The 21,367-nt window shown below is 29.9% G+C and overlaps 1 protein-coding gene across 2 annotated transcripts; it reads left to right on the forward strand.

Moving 5' to 3' along the window:
- The first annotated feature begins 4,679 nt into the window (after positions 1-4,679).
- Positions 4,680-6,168, forward strand: LOC139893758 (uncharacterized). 2 transcript variants are annotated; one of them, XM_071876933.1, is made up of 4 exons: positions 4,870-4,982; positions 5,081-5,317; positions 5,678-5,761; positions 5,964-6,168. In XM_071876933.1, exons 1-4 carry the CDS (start codon positions 4,955-4,957, stop codon positions 6,059-6,061), a joined length of 447 nt encoding a protein of 148 aa, XP_071733034.1. In that variant the 5' UTR covers positions 4,870-4,954; the 3' UTR covers positions 6,062-6,168. The 2 variants fall into 2 exon arrangements, with proteins under 2 accessions (XP_071733033.1, XP_071733034.1); XM_071876932.1 differs by having other exon boundaries at positions 4,680-5,317; positions 5,964-6,166.
- Positions 6,169-21,367: the final 15,199 nt, after the last annotated feature.

Genomic DNA, 21,367 nt, shown 5'->3' on the forward strand with positions numbered 1-21,367 from the left:
CCATAGGTTCATTTTTGGGACTTTTACACCATAGGTTGAGCCAAGTACGGTCATTTCAACCACTTGGTGAAGAAGCTTACTTGCAATGGAGTTTTCAACGACTTGGAGCAAGGGAGCTCCTTTCACGCTACCGATAAGAGTGGTGTAATTAACTAATTATAAGTACCAACTAAAGTAATTATACAACAACAATACCACCACGAATGTGTGGTATGAAGGTGGTAAGATGTTGACGATCTTTTCTCTACCCTAGAGTATAGCGGAAGTCTGTTTTCCTCCAATAGTAAAGGAAGTTCTTTACCAACGGGAAGAAAAAATTCATTCATCCCTCAACTCGAGAGTAGATAGATTGCTTGTTGAAGGACTTTCGCCCTTTTGGTCAATAAATATAAAAATAGACGCGCATAGATATCAAGATAAAGAGAGAAATCGATTTGTACTTAGAAGATGATACGTTGTGTAATTATACTCTATGTAATATTGAAGCAAACAATAACACAAGAATCGTATATGCGTTAATTGATATTCACACTTACACTGATAGTAATTTTACATTACTATGTCAATGAGATAAATTATTATTACTACAAGTTTAGGGTTAATGAGATACACTGCTATCAAATCGCTTCTTTATAGAGATTATATACCTAATTCCGTAAATTATTATACTCCTTAATAAATAAGTCTCTATTATCCTCTACGTCTCAAACTAATAGTTATGGTTTGAATTTTCAAAGTCTATATTTATTTCTTAACTTTGATTTTAATTTTCCCCCTGTTATACAATATTTGATAAAATTTATATGAATAAATTAAGTTTTATACGGAGTATGTGTTTTTATTTGGTATAACTTTTATCAAATATTATATATAAAACAAAATATTAATTAAAGTCAAAGTTAAGAAATAAATATTTTGAAATGTGGGCTATTAATTTGAAACAGATGTAGTATAATTAAATATCCGTAATTAGTTTTATTAATCTTACGAGTCTGCATGATGTTACTATGTGTTTGATCTTCACTCTATATGCTCTAGTCTATATCGTCCGACACTCGACACTTACTCAATTTGTAATCCACTAGCTCAAACACTTAGAGTACTAGGAGTCGTTCAGTGTTAAATCTCAGTGTTAAATTTAACATTGGATTTAACACTAAGGTCAAAACAGGGAAAATCGTTCAGTGTTAAATTTCAGTGTTATATTCAATTATAATTTTTAAATTTTAAATTTAATTATTTATTTTAATGAATATTTATTTTATTTAATATATAATAAATGTTAAAAAACCATAAAATAAAAACTAAGAGTCCATTACATTAATTTAAAAACAATACAATAAAAAAACTAAATTAGAACTTATTGGAATAAAAAAACAAACAACTAGATTATCCGTCGTCTACTCCGATTCGGTGCCTTCATCGTCATTCGCACCCGATCCCGATTGTAAATCCCTACGGGCATCACGTCGAATTTGCTCCTTTAGGTCATAAGTTAGTTCAATGTCGCTTCGGTGGGAGTAATGTTTAAAATCCTTAAACGCATTTCAAGTTGCTTATCTTGATAATACTTCTTTTTAAGGTCGACCATTTGTTCAAAATTTTCCTTAACCAATACGCATAGAGACTCACGAGATGAATGGGATGAAGGGTTGGAATCGGACGACTTCCTCGATTTTTTGGCTTTCCTTTTGGACGTTTCAATTGATCGGGACCATACATTCATGCATTTCTGATTTTCATCAACACTTGCAACATCTTCGTTCAAATTAATTGGCTCACCAATATCTTCAATAACTACGGTCTCACGTCGTTTGTTTCTCGTACCGATAACACGGGATCGAGATTTAGCCACTTTGACTTGTCCTTCAAAAAATTCCACGCTTGATAACTACAAAACTTCTTTCCCATGTTCTCGTCGATATATTGTTGATCACACCGCACACGAAAATCAAGGTCGATATCCCCGCTTCGCCAATCTTTTTTCAAACGACTAACAATCCCATTATACTTTTGACATTCGCCATTCATTTTCATCCACTTAGACGACAACGCATCCTTAGATTGAGTACATAGCGAATTTCGTGAGTTGTAGTCGTCCGTAACCAAAAACCAAAACGACGCACCTACAAAATTATATAACGAATTATAATATAAATATAATATATATATAATATATATATATATATATATATATATATATATATATATATATATATACCTATATGTTAACAGCATATGTATATGTACATAATATAAAATATAAAATATATATGTATATATATATATATATATATATATATATATATATATATATATATATATGTGTGTGTGTGTGTGTGTGTGTGTGTGTGTGTGTACATACATATATAATATATATTTATTTAATATCACAAAAATATTTAACTAATCTAAATATTTAACTCAAAAAATTATAAAATAAATGTATACCGGTTTGGTCGTTGCCTTTGAGTGAATTTTCGGAAGTATGAACCCAAGCCTTCGCCAAACGTAGCTCATCTAGCTCGGACCACCGGTTCATCACGACTCCAGTACGTCTTGCCCTTGTTTTTTTTGGTCGGTTCTTCCTCAACCATCTTTTCTTTTCCTTTACCGCGAACACGTTGAGACGTTGGTGTTGGGACTTCGTCTTGAACCGATTGCGTGTTCGATTCGCTAAGTTGTTGACTTTCAAGCCAAAAATTGTTCCATGTCTTCGGGACTCATCAATGGGGTTTGTGGGACTTGAGTTTGTGGAATTTGTGTTTGATGAGCGTAAGGATTTTGAAAAGCGTTTGGTACGTTTCGAAAGGGTGTAAACGGATTTCATTGACTCGAGTATGGGTTTGAGGGATCGTGTAAATTGTTTGAATGGTTTGGATGGTTTGCGGGATAGTTCGGATTGCCTCGGTTGAAAAAGTTCGGATTAACTTGGTTGGGGAAGTTGAAATTTCCTTGATTGCTAGACATGTTTTATGATTTAATGGTAATTTTGAAGTATAGAAATGTAGAGAAAAAGAGTGAAAGATGTGTGAAAAATGATGATAAATGTAGAGTATATATAGGATATAAATAAAATAAAATAAATTATTAAAAAAAACACAAATTGAACGTTGCAAACGGCTCAATTTTTGGCAACGGATTGATTTTACACCGTTATGTAGGCAACGGTGGCCTTTAACGGTGGCATTTAACACCATTTTAACGGCGGCACGGAGTGGTGTTTTCCACCGTCCCCACCGTTAAATTTGTTTAACGGCGAAAATTATATTCGACTCCTTGTGCTTTTAGTCAAATAAACCTAAGACTCATATTTGACTATCAGATTTATAACTTGGGTTCAAATGTTATTTTCTCAACATGTGCATATCTTGACATCCACACGTTTTGCATGTAAGCGGCCACACAATAGTTCACGATCTTTGCTTTCGTCTTGTCTTGCAAAGAACGCTTCAAAGGACGGGATAGTGCCTGAATACGTGGAGACCATAGGTACTAATCATACAATTACTCTAGTGTATGTCTCTAATATTGCGAATTTATAACAGAATTATAAATGTGTTACTACATATTCCGTATATTAACCCAACGCCAATTTCAACCAAACAATGAACTAAACAAGGTCCATCAATTTGAATTACAACTACTACTAGTGTCTGTGTGGAGTACTATTTGTTTACTAGAAAAAGAAAGCTATTCTAAACCTAAAACAATCTTTTTAAAATTCAATTAAAAAACAAAAGTATAGTTGGGCTTCTTTTTTTTTTTTACTCCGTATAATTATATTTTTTTATTTGGAGCCAAACCATTTGTTTTGAAAACCCACAAAAACCTCTCCTTCCCAAATGTATTCATCTCGCGCCGTCTCTCTTTCGATCTCCTCAATTTCCACCTTTTTTTACGGTAAATTTTTCATCTTTATAATTCACTTCAATTATTTCAGTTATATAAACCCTTTTAATTGTAGTTCAAATCTAAATCCTTTTCTATTCAAAGCTTCAATTTTTTTTAATTATATTACTAATTTTACGTGATTAATTAGTCGCTTGTTAAATTGTTAATTTAGATATGATTTTAAGTTTCTTGGTGGTTACTAATTTTATTTATTTATCATTTTTTTGTACGCATTTTTATATAATCGAAGTTACAGTTTCATTTTTAGGACATTAATTATGGATCTAATTATTTGAATTATTAATTAGTTATATATTTAGTTAATTGTCTGTAATAATTGATGAGATTTAGTATCGTTAAATTAACCTCATTTTGGTTTTAATTTACTTAGGGTTAGTGATTAGTTGGTAATTCCCCTTTTTTTGTGCTTTAATTTTGCATCTAATAAATCTTTAACCTTTATTATTAGTACTGACAGTTAAGGGTTGAGACTACTTTCTACCTGTTTGACACATTTGATCAGTTTTTGTGCTACTTGTAATTGTATAATTAATGGATTTATTTGGGGGAATCCATAAATTAATTACTCTTATGTTTAAATACTTTATATTCTTATAGTTAAAGATTGAGCCGCGTTTCGAATGATTCATGGTTTATTTTGTTAAGCTGTTCGTCACTTTCAGATCTAAGCGTTATATTATGTTTTTATCATAGGAACAATTGTGAAGTGTGAAGTTAGTTTTTACTGAAAACATTTTTATTTCTTGATTTAGTTAGATTTAAAAAGTGGAAACCGGATATAATTGGTTTGTTTATCATTGACGGATGTTATCTTGTTTACAGGCTAGTTAAGCGAAGTTGTGGGCAGAGACTTTTTTTATTTATATATTTATAAAAATGATTAATTCTGACATTACTGCGATCGAGTGCGGGACCAATGTAGCTGGTGTGACAACGTTCCATAAACAACCGGTTTCAGCAACGAAAAAGGTAGCACTAAGAGATGTGCAGAACAATAATAATAACTTTACACAACCATTTGAGGGGAAATCATTTTTAGATGCGTCTAAAACGAGTGGAACTAAAAGGTTTGCACCAGACTATACTTTACCTTTGTTGAGTAATAATGGTGCACACGAGTGCTTAAATTATCCTCGTAGGAAATATGACGTTGCGGGAATTGCAGAAAAGAATTCGGGTCATCAACGATCTGCAAATGTACCTCAAATGCAACAACAAGTGAGCCAGATAAACAGTAAGAGTTTGCATTATGGTTCTTTGGTTGCACCAAACCAAATGGGTTCGAAAACATCGGTTCCTCGGTTTAAAGAGACTAGCGAGGAGCAAAGGACCGAACGATTTATTCACTTGCAAAATTTCATCAAACAGTGTGATGGATCTAATAATAGAGAGAATATTGAGTGTATGTTACTTTGCTGATCTTTTTCTTCTTATTATTACAGTATTATTTTTGGAATTGGAATTTTCTAATGACAACCCTCAAGGCTGTCGTTAGGCTTTCGTTAAGGTGCAAAAAACACTTTCACTTTTTAATAACCGCCAAATAAAAGTCAACATTAACTGCCTTGTACAACACATTAATGCTTCTTAACGACAACCTACGATTGTCGTTAGAAAATTCCTTATTAGAATGATTATAATTATATATTAATTATAATTATAATATAATTATTATTATTATAACTGTAATTACTAGTATTTTTTAACTTAAGTTAATGTTTGAATGCATTTGTTTTGATGCTTTGATTCGTGTAATTTGCAGTGCTGATGCGTTTATCGCCCTCTGAGCTTAGCAGACATGCAGTTGATTTAGAGAAAAGAGCAATTCAGTTAACCATAGAAGAAGGTATGCAAAACATATACTACTACAAAATGCTTTAAAAAATACTTTTTCGGCCATGGATATTACTATATTAGTCTGCAACGTTATTAAGGAACTGTTTTATGCTTTTAATGAAGAAAAAACTATGTAAACAAAATGGGGATATGCAAAACTGAAATTCGCGTTAGTTTTTTTTATATGGACGTTTATGTTTGTTTGATTGCAGGTAAAGAAATGCAACGAATGCAAGCTTTAAATATATTGGAAAGCCTTCGACAACCAGAAACTATAAATGCGAATGACACAACACAAGGCAACAACTGAATTGTATTGATTCAAATAGGTTATCTTGAACGTCATTAGATCATCATATGCTGCATTTTTTTTTGTAATAATATCTGTATGCACAATTTTGTATCTTACAAAATTAGTTCTTAATTATACTCATCGTTTTAGATTTAACTAGTTGTGGAGCCCTCGCTTCGCACCGTGGGCTCCGTTTTGAATGCGAGTTAAAAAAAAAAAGTCTTGATCTATTTTGTAAAAAAGAATTTTTTTCGACATAACATTGAAGGGTTGTTCCTTTTGTGAAAGTTGCCTCTTTTAGCGTTCGGGTTTTATTTTAAAAAAAAAAGTTAGTAAAGTGGAGGTTCGATTTGTATTTTAATAAAAGTTAGTGGGTTAAGTTTGTGAAATTTGAAAAAAATTTACGTATAAAGTGGGGGTTCGATTTGTATTTTAATAAAAGTTAGGGGGTTAAGTTTGTGAAAATTGAATATTAGTAAAAAAAAAAAAGTTAGTAAAGTGGGGGTTCGATTTGTATTTTAATAAAAGTTAGGGGGTTAAGCTTGTGAAATTTGGGAAAAAATATACATATAAAGTGGGGGTTCGATTTGTATTATAATGAAAGTTAGGGGGTTAAGTTTGTGGAAATTGAAAAAAGAATAGTACTATTCATTTTCACTTAAAAAAAAAAGTTAGTAAAGTGGGGGTTCGATTTGTATTTTAATAAAAGTTAGTGGGTTAAGTTTGTGAAATTTAAAAAAAATTTATGTATAAAGTGGGGGTTCGATTTGTATTTTAATAAAAGTTAGGGGGTTAAGTTTGTGAAAATTGAATATTATTAAAAAAAAAGTTAGTAAAGTGGGGGTTCGATTTGTATTTTAATAAAAGTTAGGGGTTAAGCTTGTGAAATTTGGGAAAAAAATATACGTATAAAGTGAGGGTTCGATTTGTATTATAATGAAAGTTAGGGGGTTAAGTTTGTGAAAATTGAATATTAGTAAAAAAAAAAGTTAGGGGGTTAAGTTTTTGAAAATTGAATATTAGTAAAAAAAAAAAGTTAGTAAAGTGGGGGTTCGATTTGTATTTTAATAAAAGTTAGGGGTTAAGCTTGTGAAATTTGGGAAAAAAATATACGTATAAAGTGAGGGTTCGATTTGTATTATAATGAAAGTTAGGGGGTTAAGTTTGTGAAAATTGAAAAAAAAATAGTACTATTCATGTCAACTTTACCTTTAAGATATTGGTATATAATATAATATATAATTAGCTTCTTATACTTGGCTTTTAATCTGTTTCTCAGTAGGAGTCTGATTCGTTAATTAAACAATACACCATTTTGCTAAATTATATTTGGCTTTTAAACTAACGTTTACATCTTACATCTTATCCTATCTGAAAATTGATCTTCATTTGATCTTGTAGCTAATTCGTGAGTTTTGAGGTTTTGAGTTCGATTACCCGTTGTGGACTATTTATAATTTAATGTGTGTTTGTCGTTTTTTAAAAGTAGACTAACTTACTGTCAAAAATATTTGTTACTGCTTAACTTTTTTACTTTGAGTGAATGCTTTAAAAAGTGGGCCGGGTTATAACTTATGGTCAACTCAAGTTGGTATATTTTAAACTTTAAAAGGGAAATTAATCGATAAGCTGTTTTCTCTAAATTTTAATGACATGTCCTTAAAATTACGAAATGATTAAAATGTCCTTGAAATACGCACCGAGCAGTGGCGAATCCAGGATGAAAATTCAATGGGGTCCTAATTTTGTTCTTCTAAAGTTAATCGTATTTGAAGGAATTTTAGTGGTTGTTTACCTCTAAAAATCTTAATTTTTAAAAATATATGGGGTCCTATAGTTAAATTTAGTGGTGTCCTATACAATTTTAACGATACATCGTATAAATTTTTTTCAAATTAGTGGGGTCCTTTGACCCCACACCAATACATGAAGATACGCCCCTGGCACCCAGCACCGTGCTTGGTGCATGGCGCGAGTTTCGGGTAACCTTGGATGATGCCACATAAATAAATCAACGAGCAAGCATCACGCACCACACATCGTGCACGGTGCGTGGTGCGTGTGACCTTGAACGATGCTGTAGAAATGAATCAACGACCAAGCACCACACACCGTGCTTGGTGCTTGAGTGCTACTTGCTTGTAACCTTGAACAAATGAATCAATGACCAAACACCACGCAATGATCAACACGCACCATGCTTGTCGTTTAAAGAGTTTAATAGACTTGAGCCCAATCAACCCGAAAAGTTAGCTCAAAGGGATGGGGTACCCAAACTATTATAAACTAGTTAATTTTTAGTCCACTGACCGATGTAGGATAACTACCCAACACGCCCCCTCACATCGAAACGTGCAGATGAGCTCCCAACATCAATATTTGGGCCTGGCTCTGATACCAAAAAGAGTTTAATAGACTTGAGCCCAATCAACCCCAAAAGTTAACTCAAGGGAATGTGGTACCCAAGCTATTATAAACTAGTTAATTTTTAGTCCACTGGCCGATGTAGGATAACTACCCAACAACGTTTGGTGCGTGGTGCGAGTTGCAAGTAACCTTGAACGACGTTGTAGAAATGAATAAATGACTAAGCACCACACACCGTGCTTGGTGTGTGGTGCGAGTTGCGTATAACCTTGAATGATGCTGTAGAAATGAATCAACGACAAAGCACCACACACCGTGCTTGGTGCTTGGTGTGTGGTGCTGTAAAGACCCGTCCTAATCCATAAGAACGAATACAATAACATATGATTACATCGCGAGGTATTTGACCTCTATATGATACATTTTTACAAACATTGCATTCTTTTTGAAAGACAAACTTTCATTACATCGAAAGTTGACAAGTATGCATACCATTTCATAATATCCATCTATAAATGATTTAATCTGTCATTTACTTAATCATAATCTTTACTGAATTCAATGACTTGAATGCAACGTCTTCTGAAATATGCCATGAATGACTCCAAGTAATATATTTAAATTGAGCAAATGCACAGCGGAAGATTTCTTTCAATCCTGAGAATAAACATGCTTTAAAGTATCAACTAAAAGGTTGGTGAGTTCATTAGTTTATCATAATCGATCATTTCCATAATTTTAATAGACCACAAGATTTTCATATTTATAAACATAATCCTCAAGCAGAATCCTCTCGTTTGCATTAAGGTAAAATCATTCTTATGGTGAACACCTGACAACCGACATTAACAAGATGCATATAGAATATCCCCAAAATAGAATCCTCTCGTATGTATAACAGAATCCTCTCGTCTGTATAAAAATCGAAGTACTAAAGCATCCGTACCTCGGATGGGGTTTGTTAGGCCCAAAGATCTATCTTTAGGATTCGCGTCAATTAGGGGTTCTGTTCCCTAATTCTTAGGTTACCAAGCTAAAGGGGTGATATTCGATTTCGATAATCCAACCATAGAATGTAGTTTCGATTACTTGTGTCTATTTTGTAAATCATTCATAAAAATAGCGCATGTATTCTCAGTCCCAAAAATATATATATATAAAAAGGGAGTAATGAAACTCACAAAACTGTATTTCGTAGCAATAATGCATATGACGGCACCGAACAAGTGCAAGGTTGGCCTCGGATTCACGAACCTAAATTAAGTATATATATTTATATGTTGGTCAATATTTGTCTTAACAAATTAGGTCAAATCATAGTGTACCACAATCCTAATGCTCGAGACTAAAATGCAAAAATCAACAAAAGTCAATTTGACTCAAAATGATTTTCAAAATTTATACATGATTATTATATAGTTTAAATATCGTCGTTTTATATTTTTAAATATTTTTAAAAGATCTATTAGAGTAAATAATATAATTCATTTATTAATAAATAAAATTTTATATAAAATATACTTTTATATATCTTAAGTAATAAAATTTATAAAGTTCATTTAACATCATAAAAATAATATGATAGGTAGTATTAATGTAATTATGTTACATGTAGTAAAACATCTTTGTATTACATAATTATTTGATAAAATAATATCGATAATAATAATAGTAAGTAAAAGTTATATTATTTTGTAATAATAATAATTATTATTCTATTAATAATAATAACAATATTTATATTTGCTAAAAATGATATTATGATAAAATGGTAATTCATATTAAAAATAATGAAATTTTATATTAACAATGATATTCCTATTAAAATAATAATATTGTAAAAATGATAGTTTTAATATTAATAATACTTTTAATAATAATAGTGATAAAAATAATGAAAAACGATAATTTTATCTAAATCAATATCTTACAATAATTTAAATTTCATCATGATACTCATACTCATTATTTCCTAATCGGTTTGTTTAATAGCTTTTAATCGTCTTTTATATCGCGTCCGTGTTAATGATAATAATAGTAATCATAATAATTAGGTGTTACTAATATTAATTTTTAATTATAATAATACTAATGATAATAGATATTATGATAACGATAATACTAATTATAACTTTAACGATAATAACGATAGTAATAATAACAATTTTTAATGATAATACTTTTTATTGATAATGATAATGATAATGATAATGATAATAATAATAATAATAATAATAATAATAATAATAATAATAATAATAATAATAATAATAATAATAATTAGATAAAAACTATAACGACGATAATAATAATCATTTTTAATAATAATACCAAATTTCAATTGACTATAACTTCAAATCCGTTCATCGAAACCATTCGATATCTAAATGAAAAGTTCTTAATTTTTCGCTAGCTTTCCAACGATATGCATATCTTATACCTTATCTCAACCGCATATATACCTAATTCAGGATTCAACATAACCTAACTAAAGGCAATATCAAAAGTACGAACACGCATAATCCTATATACTCGAGCACTAGTCAGGGATACACTATTAGTATGTAAAAGTTAAATTATGAGTACTCACGTATCAATATTGAGGTTCAATATTGCAGAAAAGGTACGTAGACGCATCGGAGATGATAAACACTAGCTTGATCTCATGAGCATACCCCCGAACAATACCCATAACCTCCATAGCTATAATCCATAATTTTCTTAGCTATATCCCGCTCGGAAAAACCCATTTTTAAATTACTCGAAAAGCACTCCGTCATAGTATTTTAGGTAAATAATACTAATAATAATACTACTACTTCTATTAATACAATTAATAATAATAATATTAATCTTAATAATAATAATAATAATAATAATAATAATAATAATAATTAATAAATATATATGTATGTATGTGAAGAGAGATCGAGAGAAACAGACGAATGAAAGCTGAACCAGAAATCGTGAAATTTAAAGGATGTAAACCCACCTACCACCTCATGCGATCGCATGAGGTTTGTGAGAGGGACTCATGCGATCGCATGAGCCTCTCCTTCATCTCATCTTCGCTCAACAAAGTGTGCCGACACCTTTTTACTTACATTACACATGATACGTAAATTTATATATTATTTAATATATATTATATTTAATCTTTAGAATTAATTAAATATTATATTATATTTACGTGCGTAGTAAAAATGTAATTTTTGTTCAAATGACTCGTACGTTGTCACTCGACTCATGTACCACTTTCGGTTTTTCGAACGCACTTTCGTGCGTTTAGAAAACTAGACTTTTACGTTACGCGACGTGTACCCTTATTAATAATTTGACTTATTTATCAATAAATTACCTTATAAAAATGTAACTTATAAAATTGAGCGTTGTGGTCATTTGCTTCTATAAATCAGTGGCTTGTTGTTTATCAAAATATATTATTTTAAATCAGGACGTTTTATGACTAAGTTATATATATTTATATTTTCATTTCGAAATATAAATTTGAACTATTTACTTAATATAGTCTTTCAAAACTAATGTCATTCAAAACTTATATATTTAAAAATCGTTTAAATATTAAAAAATACTATTTCGTAACATTTGTATTTTTAAAGTTTTAAAATTGATATAGTTCATTTATCTACAAACGTTCATAAAACATTTTAAAAAAATTATTTTATTACAAAGGTTATAATAGTAGAAGTTGTTTATGTCATAAGACGTTTTTAATAATAAAAGCCTATTATATCGAAAAGGCATTTTCGTTTAAGAAAGTACAATCATATATGAATCATATCAGGTTTCAGGGTTTTAAATTTCCATTATTAACCATGACTCGTAGGATTAAGTCTAAAGGAAAATCAAACGTATGGAATCATCTTAATGTAAAATGTCGATCTATTTAACTTGTCAATATCTATTTCCCAATTTACCTATATTCCCTAATTTCACTTTCATAATATATAATATGAAGGTTAATTAATTTATCTTATCAAAAGTCACGAGGTAATTATTGTAAGGCATGTATTGGAACTTAACAGGAATTTTCACCAATCTGACTAGCTTCTCGCTACTTGACACTTTTGTTCTTACTTGTAAATCACTTTACCATTTTCCGAATACCGTTAAAAAGGAAAGTTTCCTAAATCAAAGTGGACCTCCTAATAGGGACTCGTAATCATAATTCAATGTATCTGATAAATCAATCATTTGATATTATCTTCTAATTCCATTGCTAATCATATTGAAACAAATACGTTCATATAAAGTATTATACGTTTAATATTTTGTTAACATTCTCAAACTGTTATATATACATATACCTATACATATTCATATCCAATTAAATAATGATTCGTGAATCGTCGTAATTTGGTCGAGGTTAAATGAACGTATGAACATAGTTTTAAAATGTTTGAGATTTAACTTAAAAAACTTTGCTTATCGTGTCGGAATAATATAAAGATTAAAGTTTAAATTTGTTCGGAAATTTTCGGGTCGTCATAATACCTACCCGTTAAAGAAATTTCGTCCTCAAAATTTGATAGAGGTCGTCATGGATAACAATAAGAACGTTATTATGACGAATATAAGTTGATAGTTAGGATTTTATCATGATTAAGTGTGACAACCCGGAAATTTCCAACCAAATTTAAACTTTAATCTTTATATGTTTCCGACACGATAAGCAATATTTGTTAAGTTAATTTTCAAGAATTTTAAACTATGTTCATACATTCATTCAACCTCGACCAAGTTCCAACGATTCAGGAACCATTAAACGAATATGATTATATATGTATATGTGTATATATATTATAACTTGAAACGTAAACAAAATATTAGATTAAATACTTTATATGATTGTATCTGTCTCAAAATGTTTATCAATGGAATTAGAAGATAAGATCAAATGATTGAATTATCAGATATATTGAATTATGATTACAAGTCTCTGTTGAAAGGCCCACGTTGATTTGAGAAATCTTTATATTTTAATAATATTCGGAAAATGGTAAAGTGATTTATAAATAAGAACAAATTGTCAATCATTGAGAACTAGATAAAGGATAGTGGAAGATTGAATCTCATAAAGACTCGATTGATCTATTTAGTTTCAAACGTACAAAAACATTTTCAGTTTAAAAAGAACTTTATTATTAAAACGTATATAACTTTTATAAATATCTAGAACCACTTTTGACAACTCATTACTTAACTAGTATGATAAAGATAAAGATATTTATATTTTATTTTATTAAATATATATAACGATTTAAATTAATATTATATATATTTATACGCGTATTATACGTACATAGTTTTATACTTTTACTATACTTAAACTTTACCTTTACTTTATTTTTACTTTACTTTAACTTTAATAATTCACTTTAATAATTCATACTTTAATAATTCACTTTAATAATTCATACTTTAATAATTCACTTTAATAATTCATACTTTAATAATTCACTTTAATAATTCATGCTTTAATAATTCACTTTAATAATTCAAAAATATATTATAAATAGAATTTAATAGGTTTCATTATTTCATAGAAACTTGAAAATATTTTTCTTTAAACTCTCTCAATCGATTTACATATATATATTTACTCCGTATTATTTCAAGATATTATTAGTATACATAAAATATTACGACGGAGTGCTGTCCGAGTGATTTCGAAATTGTTTTTCGAGTGGGATAGGATTAAGTAAATTATGGGTTATAGCTATGGAAGTGATTGAGTATGGTTCATGGGTATGCTCGTGAGGTCAATATAGTATTTATCATTTCCGTTGCGTCCACGTACCTTTCCTGCAATATTGAATCTCAATATTGATACGTGAGTACTCATAATTTAACTTTTACATACTAATATTGTATCCCTGACTAGTGCTCGAGTATTTAGGATTATGCATGCTTGTACTTTTGATTTTGCCTTTAGACAGGTTAGGTTGAATTTTGAATTAGTTACACTTGCGGTTGAGATAAGGTATAAGATATGCATGTCCTTGGAAAGCTAGCGAAAAATTAAGAACTTTTCCTTTAGATATCGAATGGTTTCGATGAACGGATTAGAAGTTATAATCAATTGAATTTTCGATATTTTTATTAAAAATGATTATTATTATCGTCGTTTTTATCGTCGTTCTAGTTTTATCTTATTATTATCATTATTATTATCTTTATCAATAAAAGGGATTTATCATTAAAAATTGTTATTTTTTTTATTACTATCGTTATTATCGTTAAAGTTATAATTAGTATTATTATTATTATTATTATCCAATTATTATTATTATTATTATTATTGGTATTATTATTATTATCATTATTAATATATATATATATATATCATTATTTAAAAATGGTTATTGTTATTGTTATTATTATTATTACTATATTATCATTAAGATAATTATTAGTATTATCGTTAATAATTTTATAGTAACTACCATTATTAATATTAGTGTAATTAAAACAAATATTTGTAACACCTAATTATTTTGATTACTATTATTATCATTATTATGAACACGATATAAAAGACGATTAAAAGCTATTAAACGAAACGATTAGGAAATAATCGGAAAGAGTATCATGATGAAATTAAAATATTATAAGATATTGATTTAGATAAAATTACCGTTCTTATTATTTTTATCATTACTATTATTATTAAAAGTATCGTTAGTATTAAAACTATCATTTTAACAAAAATTATCATTTTAATAGAAATGTCATTGTTACTATAAAATATCATTATTATTATTATTTTAAATAGAATTATTATTTTAAAGATAATATTAAAATTATCGTAAATATTAAAGTTATCATAATTAGAATCATCGTTTTATCATAATGTCATCTTAGTAATTATAAATATTGATATTTTTATAATAATAATTATTATTACAAAATAATACAACTTTTACTTACTATCATTATAGATATTATTTTATCAAATAAATATGTGATACAAACATATTTTTACTACGTGTAATAACTTACTTTAATAATACCTATCATATTATCTTTATGATATTAAATGAACCCTATAAATTTTATTACTTAATATATATAAAAGTATATTTTATTATATAAATTTAATATAAAATTTTATTTATTAATAAATAAATTATATTATTTACTCTAATAAATCTTTTAAAAATATTTAAAAATATAAAACGACGATATTTAAACTATATATTAATCATGTATAGATTTTTGGAAATTATTTTGAGTCAAATTTACTTTTGTTGACTTTTGCATATTAGTCTCGAGCATTAGGATTGTGGTACACTATGACTTGACCTAATTTGTTAGACAAATATTGACCAACACATAAATATATATAATTAATTTAGGTTCGTGAATCCGAGGCCAACCTTGCACTTGTTCAATGACGTTATATGTATTTTTACTACGAAATACAGTATGGTGAGTTTGATTTACCATTTTACCCTTTATATTTTTGGGCTGAGAATACATGCGCAATTTTTATAAATGTTTTTACGAAATAGACACAAGTAATCAAAACTACATTATATGGTTGAATGATCGAAATCGAATATGCCCCTTTTTATTAAGTCTGGTAATCTAAGAATTAGGGAACAGACACCCTAATTGACGCGAACTCTAAAGATAGATCTATCGGGCCCAACAAGCCCCATCCAAAGTACCGGATGCTTTAGTACTTCGAAATTTATATCTTGTCCGAAGGAGGATCCCGGAATGATAGGGGATATTCTTATATGTATCTAGTTAATGTCGGTTACCAGGTGTTCACTATATGAATGATTATTTTTGTCTCTATGCATGGGACATATATTTATGAGAACTGAAAATGAAATTCTTGTGGTCTATTAAAATGATGGAAATAAATGATTATGATAAACTAATGAACTCACCAACCTTTTGGTTGACACTTTAAAGCATTTTTATTCTCAGGTGTTAAAGAAATCTTCCGCTGTGCATTTGCTCATTTTAAAGATATTACTTGGAGTCTTTCATAGCATATTTCGAAGAATGTTGTATTCGAGTCATTGAGTTCATCAAAGATTATTATTAAATCAATTTATAGTTGGATAGTGAATATTATGAAATGGTATGCATGCCTGTCAATTTTCGATGTGAAGAAAGATTGTCTTTTAAAAACGAATGCAATGTTTGTAAAATGTATCATATAGAGGTCAAATACCTCGCAATGTAATCAACTATTGTGAATCATTTATAATGTATATGAACGGGTCCTTTCATTAAGAAATATGAATAAAATAATTCAATTTCTTAAAGCGTATGAGTGAAGTTATCGTAAATGAATGAAATAAGATTATAGTGATTCGTCATATCTTTTGACGTCATCACAATTGATCTCCGAATTTAAAGGAAATCTTGTAATCTATATTGGATTTGATTCTTCGGCGGTTAAGGAAATTATGATCCTCTTTGAATTAATACGATAATCCATCTTGATTTCTCTGTCGGATATTTTACTATAAATCCACCTCCTTCGTTTCCTTACAACTCACACCTTCTAGTCTTTCTCCCTCAACTCATATTTTAAAGTATTCGTCAATATGCTCCATCCAGTGCTGATTCTCGATATATTCCTCACCTTCATATCTGTCATTCTTCTTTTTTATCTTCCGCCGGAAGAATCTATTTACTTCTACTATACTCTTGGGTTTATAGTGTTTCTAGTTCTCCCGTGTCTTTATATTGCTATATGCATCAATATATATGGTTTGTAATTTTCGGGTTGTTGTTGGGCTTTATATCTTCCTTTATATTTCGAAGTTCCTGCTTCTGTCTTCTATAATCATTGTCATCCCCAGTTAATGCTCTCTTTTATTTGCTGCGATTAATACCCCAATTTCTATTTCGGAGTTTTGTCCTTTCGTTTCTTCTTGTTGCGATTAAGCACCGCTTGTAATGGTCCAGAATTCGCAGATATAAATTTCGGAATGAACATTGTTAATGTTCTAAGAAGGAAATGGTAATGGCAAGATCTTGATTTGTTAAATTACCAGAATATCCTGGAAAAACTGAATCATCAAGAAATATTTTCTTGATATTTTAGAGATTAAATAGAATATATAAGAGTCGTGTAACATGGCACATGATGATGTTATGATCTGTGAATCATCACGTTCCATTTAGAAACTCAGCATGAATTACTGTAATATAATCACGTTGATCAAGTGTCATTATATTATACTAACTCATGCTTCAGTTCCCAACATTATTTCAAAAATATTCCTATTTTAAACTTGAAAGTTTCAGAATTTAGAAACTAAAATAGTTTCTTTTATGATGTAATATGGATAGCGCGATGAGATTAAAGATTTCAGATAAGAATAGTTATGGAAATATCTTCAGAAATATGGAGGATATTTATAATGAAAGATACGATGATATCTTGAAATTTCTAATATCAGAGGATGATGAAGAATATTGTCTGCAAGGGTTTAGAGTCATGAGCAAGGTATCCATTAATGACTTCAGCAGACACTGAACCATTTGAATTCTTTGAAGGTAGATTTCGTCCTTGGGATTTGTCCACAGCTTCCTTCATAGTTTGCTCAATCCGTTTTCCAGTACCAAACCTTATCTTTTTCTGAGCTTTTCTAACACACTATCTTTTGTCATCAAATTTTTGTCCATAATTGCTATTTACAATCCTTGCCACTTCATCAGCCTTTTTCAAAATTTCATAGTACTGATTCATAGGCTGGAGTGTTTTTCAGAATCTTTACATTCGAAATATGTAAGTCTTGGAGATAGACGTTATATGTATAACTGTTAGCGTCAACATGCTGCGAGATTTCAAAATACTGATTGCTAATTCCCAATGATTCGTATGGCAATTCTCGTTACAAGAGGCAGATGAGTAAATGATGGGGTTTTGATAAATATAATGACTTTTCAGAAAATCTCAGTTCATTACGGTTGCTGATAAGTTTACTGCTAATGTGGCGAGATATGAAAGATTCCCCGGTAACAATGGCGAAAGGGCAACATATATATCAAGATTATGATAAGGCTACTCCGAATGAAAAATCGAAGTTGCTTTGCTGGAGTTGTGATAGAATTTGCTACTTTGAAAAGGAATTGCAAAGTTATTTTTGCTAATAAATGCCAAAGGATCTGACACAGATATGTGTTGAATTATGACTTTGGTTTCGAGAGCTTTTTAAGTACATAAATGTGGGTAATGTGTGGTTAGATCATTATCTCGATTGCTCATTATTTGAAGTGTCTTCAGAAATTTTCGAAGGGTTTGAACACAGATTGTAATCGTTAATATACACTTGATGTTCTAACATAATTTTGAAGTTAAAGTATAGCTTTGAAAGATGTAGGAATCTAAAAGTGATGATACCGGTTATATCTCGAATTGTATTCTGAGATTTCAAAATCAGAATATGTAATTGGGTTTGAATGAGTATGGTTGTTTTGATTGCTATGAAAGAATGTATATTATTGTGAAAGTAGGAAGTATAGTTGATAATTTGCTTAATCAGATTCGAAGAATGTAACATATTAATTGTGAATATATATATATATATATATATATATATATATATATATATATATATATATATATATATATATATATATATATATCTCGGGTATTACCTACCCGTTAAAAAAAATTTCACAATTAATATTTTGTACAAAAGAATTTTATTACAGTCTTGATGAAAATATATATGTATATATTCTCTTTAGATGTAACATAGATTTTAATGAGTTAATACTAAATTAAACTCATTCAATTTACGGTTGGAACTGGAATTGAATAATCCCTTGAAGGATTTAGAGATTACGTAAGTATTTCTTCAATAATATTGAAATTATGAATCAATACTTCGTTATTTGTTGAGGCGTGATGTTAGTTTTCGTTAAATTCTTGTGAACTTCGCAAAGTACGAATGATGTTATCAGAAAAGTTTAGGGTACATCGATGATGAAAGTGTAAAATCAAATATATACTTGATTTATTAGGAATTGGAATTTGTTAAATTGAGACATAGATTGTAGTTAACGATGGTTAAGTTGCGGGCGAAGGAAGTACATTATTGCATATTTGTAATATGAATTAACCGAGTAGTTAAGATTCACACACAATAGCTTAGCACGGAAAGATTTATTTTTAATTCAAAATATATATATATATATAAAATATACATATAATTTCTTCAGAGGGAATGAGTTAATTCTTCATAACTCGTTGATATAATATACACGTTATTGATTCGTAATGATGTCCACAGTGATTCTTGAACTGACGGAGTTTGTGATGTTATAGGTGTTGTTGATTCGGATGTTGACTGTACTGACGATGCTAGTGACGCTGACGGTACTGTTGATGTTGTTGGTAAAACAAGTTTAGCTTGGTAATCACACACCATTTTTGTTAGGGTTTCTACTCTTCCTTCAATCATTTTGGTTCGCTTAACTGACTTATGGTTAGGGATAGATTAGATAATCTCTAAGACTTTAGAGATTACATAATCGCCGCAGAATGTTTCTCCAATGAAGTTATGAATTAATACTTTGTCAGTTATTGTTGTTGGTACTCCTTGGTATCTATGGTGCGTATGACGTTGATGCCCGTGGGATAAATTATGAAGTTGGGGTTTACGACACGGTTGTGGTTGGAGGTGGTAATGGTACTATTGGCGTTGATGATGGTGGTACTGGTTATGCTGCCGGTGTTTGTAATCTCTGCACCATATTGTCCAAAGCCACTACCCGGGCGCAAAGCTCGTTGACTTCTTCTATTACACCGGGGTGATTGTCGGTTCAGACGAGCGGATAAATAAAATCTAAAATTTTATGTAATATATAATCGTGAAGAGATACTCTGGAAATGAGAGAGAAAATAGTGTTTCAGACAGGTTCGCCCGTAAGTGCTTCAAGTTCTTCGTCAAGAGGGCAATGTGGTGGATGGAAAGGATCGCATTCTTCTTGTCTCCAATGATTGAGGAGGCTACGAACCCATCCCCAATTCATCCAGAATAGGTGATGACTGATTGGTTGATCCATTCCGGTCACACTGCTTTCGGAGCTTGAGTGAGATTCCATTTCGGAATTCGAGTGACTTGAACTGATGACAAATTCGATTTCGTACGATTGGATAAAGGATTTTTCGATATAAAATGATTTTTCGGCTATCGGGTGGTATTCTATTTACATAGGATATCTATATATATAGATCAAAAGATTTCGTAGATTACGGAGGAATTTGCGGGATATGTCAGGCAAAGTTTAAAGTAACAGATACGATAAGATATGATTTAGCAGATACGCTAAGATATGAATTTTGTCTATACACTACTCATGCCATTAATGTAGCAAGACGTGTCTAGACTAATAATGATAAGCAGGTAATTTCCTAAGGATGATAAGCAGATGATTTCCGACTAGAAATGATAAGCAAAACTTTTGACATGCAGACACGGTCAAAGTCCAGACTCACTAATGCATCCTAACGACTTATCAGTTAGACACACTAATGCAAACCTGGTTCGCTAAGACCACCGATCTGATACGACATGTAAAGACCCATCCTAATCCATAAGAATGAATACAATAACATATGATTACATCGCGAGGTATTTGACCTCTATATGATACATTTTTACAAACATTGCATTCTTTTTGAAAGACAAACTTTCATTACATCGAAAGTTGACAAGTATGCATACCATTTCATAATATCCATCTATAAATGATTTAATCTGTCATTTACTTAATCATAATCTTTACTGAATTCAATGACTTGAATGCAACGTCTTTTGAAATATGCCATGAATAACTCCAAGTAATATCTTTAAATTGAGCAAATGCACAGCGGAAGATTTCTTTCAATCCCGAGAATAAACATACTTTAAAGTGTCAACCAAAAGGTTGGTGAGTTCATTAGTTTATCATAAT

The sequence above is a fragment of the Rutidosis leptorrhynchoides genome, chromosome 2 (genome assembly GCF_046630445.1).
Source record: "Rutidosis leptorrhynchoides isolate AG116_Rl617_1_P2 chromosome 2, CSIRO_AGI_Rlap_v1, whole genome shotgun sequence".
Lineage (NCBI taxonomy): Eukaryota > Viridiplantae > Streptophyta > Magnoliopsida > Asterales > Asteraceae > Rutidosis > Rutidosis leptorrhynchoides.

Excerpts from the sequence above, each read along its gene's own strand:
- LOC139893758 (XM_071876932.1), top strand. The coding sequence starts at position 4,792 with ATGATTAATTCTGACATTACTGCGATCGAGTGCGGGACCAATGTAGCT. Across the intron at positions 5,318-5,677 it reads TAATAGAGAGAATATTGAGT|TGCTGATGCGTTTATCGCCC; the intron begins GTATGTTACTTT and ends TGTAATTTGCAG. Across the intron at positions 5,762-5,963 it reads TCAGTTAACCATAGAAGAAG|GTAAAGAAATGCAACGAATG; the intron begins GTATGCAAAACA and ends GTTTGATTGCAG.